The sequence below is a fragment of the Gymnodraco acuticeps genome, unplaced genomic scaffold (genome assembly GCF_902827175.1).
Source record: "Gymnodraco acuticeps unplaced genomic scaffold, fGymAcu1.1, whole genome shotgun sequence".
Taxonomy (NCBI): Eukaryota; Metazoa; Chordata; class Actinopteri; order Perciformes; family Bathydraconidae; genus Gymnodraco; species Gymnodraco acuticeps.
The window spans coordinates 477,943-483,846 of record NW_022991779.1 but is presented as its reverse complement, the minus strand read 5'-3'; the positions used below and the strand labels follow the sequence as shown (position 1 = coordinate 483,846).

The following is a 5,904-nucleotide window of genomic DNA, read 5'->3' as shown; positions in this document are numbered from 1 at the left end:
CCATTCCATCCATCCATCCATATATCATCCAATCATCCATCCATCTATATCATCCATCCATCCATCCATCCATCCATCCATCATCCATCATCTATCTATCTATCTATCCATCCATCTATCCATCCATCCATCTATCTATCCATCCATCTATCAGTCTGACTAACATTTATAATAACAACAACTGTCTTTATGTATTTTTAATCACAGCTGGAAAGAGATAAATGATCATATTGAATTCTGTTTGACGTTCTCCTGAAATCTTTTCATGTGTACGACCACCACAGTGTTTCCTCTGAAGTCGCCAGCCGCTCAGATGGAGGTCAGCGCGGATATAAAATCGATGTTTTCCTGTGTGGGTGGAGCCGGATCAGGGACACTGGCTGACCTTTCCCCAAAGTCATTTCCCCCCCCCCCCCCCCCCCCCCCCCCCCCCCCCCCTCGCCCCCTGCCAGCGTTATCGACTGCTCTCTGTCGTCCGGATCCGGGGCATCAGTTATCCCGATCAATAGAAAACACCCCCACAAAAACACCTCCGGAGAGGAGCTAAGAGAGTTCCTGTCGCTAACCGTCCAAAGGTGACCAAGAGTCCTTGACCCAACATTTAAAAAGCAGGTATCGCAAAAGATTCAAAAAAGCTCGGTACAAAAGAGAAGATAATTTCAAAGCAGATTTTACTGGACGCAACATTTGGTCTGTTGGGTTTATATCCGGAAAAGCATTAATATAGTAACAATTAGCAAACATTTAAATACCTCAGCTTACTTAATGTTGCTCTATAAAGCTGCTTTTTTGGATGTCATTCAACTATGTTTTAACATTGCACTTTGGCACTTCTTGCAGCATTATGTGAATTTACAATGTCTATTTTTTACTAATTTCTATCTCTTTAAGGAATTGAGTTTTTGTTAAATGTATTTTGTTTTTATTTGTTATTTGTTATTGCCTATGTAAAGCACTTTGAATTGCCTTTGTGTCTGAAATGTGCTATATATTACTCGACTAACCTTCCATTAGAGAGGATACCTTGCACATTGAAGGCTGAACGGCAGGTATTTGATTATACTTGAAGGCCCTTTATCAAGTATGTTAAAGATTTAGATGTAACTGACAGCAAAGGATAACTGATTGCACCAATGCAGTTTCAGAGCCTAGACTTGTTTGTCTTTTAATATTGTTGGTATCATTTCACCTCCTGCTCATTTTGGAGAAGCTACAGATTGTCTGCTGTTATATCTTCATGGTTCTTAGACTTGTAATCTTAACTTTGAGGACTTGGTGCATCCCAGGTTTTGGGGTAAGGTGCAGAAAGGTGATCCATAGAGCTCTGGGACACTTGCACAGTTTCCCCTTCTATTTTAATAAATAGCGTGGACGCATATTTAGCTTCTCTTCGATAGTATGCATTATGACTTCTGAAGAGATCTCACTGCTTGAGTATATTTAGTCGTTATTAGGCTTCTGCGTTTGACTCTGCTCTGTCTGATGTTTTTTGGTTAAACTTGACTTGACAGTATAGTTACAACTGGTCTTATGTTCTTTCTGAACAGAGGCGTGTGGCGCAGTGAGTTGTGCGTTGGTGTTCGGATCAGTGGGTCACAGGTTCAAACCCCACTGCAGTCAGCATGTTGTTGTGTCCCTGAAGACAGTAGTAGGACCACAGATGGAAATTAGCTATATTTCTTTGCTGAGATTAATGTTTTTGTATGCATGGTCCTTCTATAAATAAATACAAATTAAATCTTAAACCTCACCCCAAATTGCTCCTGGATTGCCCACAGTATTGAGTATGTAAGTCGCTTTGGATAAAAGTATCATGTAATGTAATAATGAACACACCTTCAAAGTAGAGGTATTCAGTGCCAGTGCATGAGTCTTAACTTTAAGAGAGTTTCCTGCTGCTATTATGAAGGGTTTCAGTCTGTTTATATGAGTGGTTTTGGAGCTGTTGGCTTGTTACGGATATAGCAGTATCTGCAGATATATCGACCAAACGATAACAAGAAACTGTAGAATATAAATTATAAATATATGTTAAAAATATGAAATGATGTCTCCATTACATGGTTTATCCGCCACATATTTGAAGTACATTTTTGCCGAAGACACATTTCATTAAACCTGTTCTCCATCCAATTCTACATATAATTAAAAGAACATCATAGCAATATAAATTGTCACCTGAAAACAAAATGACCAAGCTTGAGGATGTAAGCTCAGCCTTTACGTAGCCTGAGATGTTTATTGACATGTTTTAAATCTTAGAGCGTCTGTCTTTATGTATTTTGTTGGCTGGACGGACAGAAGAGACCGTTAACAGAGATTTTAGAGAGTAAATATATTTGAAACCAAAGGCAACGAAAAAACCAGTATCTATCACACTCTTGTGCTAACGTTTAGCCTGGTACCTGCTTCTCTCTACGGCCTGGTGCAGTCTGGGTAAACATCTCACAAGTGGAGCCTATTATCTGGCTGTACGCCGCGTATGAGTCATGTTTACCTGCAGGGGTTTGCTCAGCACGAGGCCATCTGAAGGAAAGGAGCTGCCTCGTCAGGTTACCTGCTGCCTACGCTCTCTCCGCCCCGAACAAACAATCCGATTGGCTGAGGACTCTGCTCCACGCTCCAATTAATGGACAAACACTCCAAACCCTATCCCAAAAATGACGGAAAGCATCTGTGTGGTGATATCATAATAATAATACATTTGATTTCTATAGCGCTTTTCTTGAACCCAAACACGCTTATGGATGGCGGGTGTATAGTTGGGAAACAAAGTAGTTCCTACCTGACAACAAGATCTGTGGATTATCATTATCATTTGGTTTGCTTTGAGCATGAGGAATACACTCTTCCTGTAGTGTGTTATATAGGTTTTAGTGCATGTAAATGGTCTGCAAAGGCTAAAATCCCTGTGTTCCCTTCAGAGGGAGTTTCTCTCCCACACACTCCCCCCCCTGAAAAGCCTTCAATTAACTCCTTTGTTTACTTCTGGAACAAAGTGACATCACTATGTAACACTTGTCTTCTATTGGCTAGCATTCCAACACACTTTAAATGACTCACAACAAGTCATGATTTCTGGAAAGAGACATCAGTTTTTCAAATGTATTTCTTTGTCATTTTTATCAACCACAACCACAGAGAAGGCAGACATCTCCATGGAAGATTTCTCCAACATTCAGCATCTCACACCAAAACAATCTGGATGCATAAATACAAATAGAGGTGAAAAGAACACAATGTATTTTAGATTTTGGGGTGAACTGTCCCTTTCATAATAATAAGGACATGTTATATATCATGCCCCCCTTTTGTTGAACTGGTCACAACCTGTAGACATGTGCAGCCTGACGATGAGTCACAACATACTGTGGCCTCATTTGAAGAGGTCAGAAAGGGAGCTTCTGCTAAACACACATGTATATGATTCAAGGACAACATGCAAACATGGCGTTAATAAAGAAATGTCACATGTGTGTGTCCATCAAAAACCTCCTCTGAACCCCCACTGCTATGATGACTGTCTCACATCTGCAGGAGAAACCTCAACCAACCTCTCCAAACGAGGAGGATGAAGATGATGAGGAAGGAGGATGAGGAGAAAGGCCCCTGAACCCCCTCATCATGACATGAGCCCATAACAACATCAGCACCGAGCATGTGATCAATAACAGCGGCGGCGCGCAAACAAGCGGCTAATCATAATAAATAGAGATGAATGATTTATTGTATATTATGTATTAAAGGGGGGTCAGGTGGTGTGTGTGTGTGTGTGTGTGGGGGGGGGGGGGGGGGGGGTACTCACTCGTCTGGGCGCGTGTCCTCGTTCATTTTTTCCCGTTTCACCTCCGGTAATAATAAGCTCCCGCCGCGGCAGCACGGTGCGGCGTCTTCATGTTTCCTCGCCCTTCAGCGGCAGAAGCAGCAGAAGCGGCGAATCCGGTTCTCCCCCGCGATCCTCTCGGTTTTTAAATCCCGGTGTGCGTTATGTGGTCTCAGATCTCCTCCTCTTCCTCCTCCTCTTCCCCCTCCTCCACCAACACCACCTCCTCTTCCTACTCTTCTTTTTCTCCTTTCACCCCTGAATTAGCCTACTGGAGAGCATCCGAAGAGGCGCGCATCTGATCTCCTCTTCCACCTCCTCCTACGCCTTTTCTTCCTCCTCCTCTTCTTCTTCTTCTTTTTCTTCTTCTTCCTCCTCCTCTTCCTCCTCCTTCTCCTCCGCCTCCTCTTCCTCCTCCCTCGCCGACCCGAGCTGGAATGCGGTGACCGAAAATGGTGCGCTGGTTTCGGTGAGGATGGCCCCGGACGAGCCCCATCTCCTCCTCATTACTCCATGTTGGATTTAGTGAGCGCAGACAGAGAAGAGCGAGGAGGAGGAGGAGGAGGAGGAGGAGGAGGAGGAGGAGGAGGAGGGGGGGGGGGGGGGGGGGGACCCGAAGGACTGCAAAGTCACGTGTATTAACATATAATAATAATAACGAAAACAATGGTAAAAGTAATAAATAATCATAATAAATAATAGTATTAATAAAAACAATAACCAACCTTGTAAACATGTGAATGTAACTACTAGTGACATATTAAATTGATTACTTTTGGATTCACTTTCTTCTCTTATTTCTCAAACTAGACAATAAAGCTGAAAAGTCCTAAAAATACAGTATAATGAAACCAGTCAGTAAACACAACACTGCACTTCACACTTACTCAAGTTCTTAAAGTCTTAACTTGAAACAGAGCAATATAACAATTTTTTCATTCTACATACAGCCTTATAAGCTTTTACTTATAATGATATTGTTGATTTTAACCCCTTTTGGTCACTGCACTTGAATAGTTGTAATTTAATTTAATATTTGTTCTCAGTTACAATAACATTTCCCTGTGGTGTAACTCCCCAACTATACTCTGCTATTTGTAGAAATTGGCTAACACGTTAATATGTTGGAGATTAGCATAAAGTAGAAGCGTTAATATAAACAATTGAAACACTTAAACAAATAATGGCAGCCAACAATAGTAAAAGTCCTACAATATTATTCTAATAGCAATGATACAAGTAGTCAACAATTTAGACTTCTACTTGTACTGAAGTGAAAGATCTGAGTAACCTATTGAACCTACAGAAAATATAAAAACCTTTTATTCTATAATACTTGATTCTCAGGTCTGATAATTGATTCTATAGGACTGACAAGAACCTGCTAATCATTTTTCTTAATAAGAGCCTCAGTTTATTTCCCCATCAGTTTATTATCAGCTGTCCATCAGAACAACAAGCCACTGCTCTCCTTCTGTCACATTTATAAAACACTGTGTTTTAGTGACACCTTTTGGCAGAGGCATGTCACTGCAGCTGCACTTCACATCTGCTCCACATCTGTCCTCACTATAACAATCCTGAGTGTTTATTTGAGTAGAAATATCATGGACGTTATACTTTATATTTCTTAGACCTTATTTAACTGTGACTGTCTTTTCTGTGTTTTTATTTGGCCTCGCTTTATTTGGACAGTCCAGAGCAGATAGACGTCATGTCCAGGGATTTTAATACATATCTACCGAGCTTCGGGTGATTTTCGGTCATGTAAAAACTACTGAAGAGAATCTCAGCAGACAATATGAAGATCCATCTTATATCTCAAATGATTCACTCGTGACTAAAATCTCTTTTTAGATTTAGAATATATACATTTCAAAAGCGGAAGATACAGTATATAGAGTATTTCTTGAATACCCATTACATTATATGTTACTTGTTAGATGCTTTTATCCAAAGCGACTTAAATACTCAATACTGTGGCCAATCCCCACAGGAGCAATTTGGGGTGAAGTGTCTTTCCCAGAGACACAACGACATGCTGACTGCAGTGGGGTTTGAACCTGTACCCCGAGAGCCAA

At 41.1% G+C, this 5,904-nt stretch overlaps 1 protein-coding gene across 2 annotated transcripts in view; it reads right to left on the bottom strand.

Annotated features, from left to right (window-relative positions):
* Window positions 1-4,347, bottom strand: part of LOC117535192 (sprouty-related, EVH1 domain-containing protein 2-like) — a 21,677-nt gene extending 17,330 nt beyond the window's left edge. For both annotated transcript variants that reach the window (XM_034199582.1, XM_034199581.1), the window contains exon 1: window positions 3,806-4,347. Coding sequence is in view for 1 of the 2 variants with exons in the window: in XM_034199581.1 (XP_034055472.1) it covers window positions 3,806-3,831 (26 nt within the window). In the remaining variant the exon portion in view is untranslated. The remainder of the gene's footprint in view (window positions 1-3,805) is intronic.
* Window positions 4,348-5,904: the final 1,557 nt, after the last annotated feature.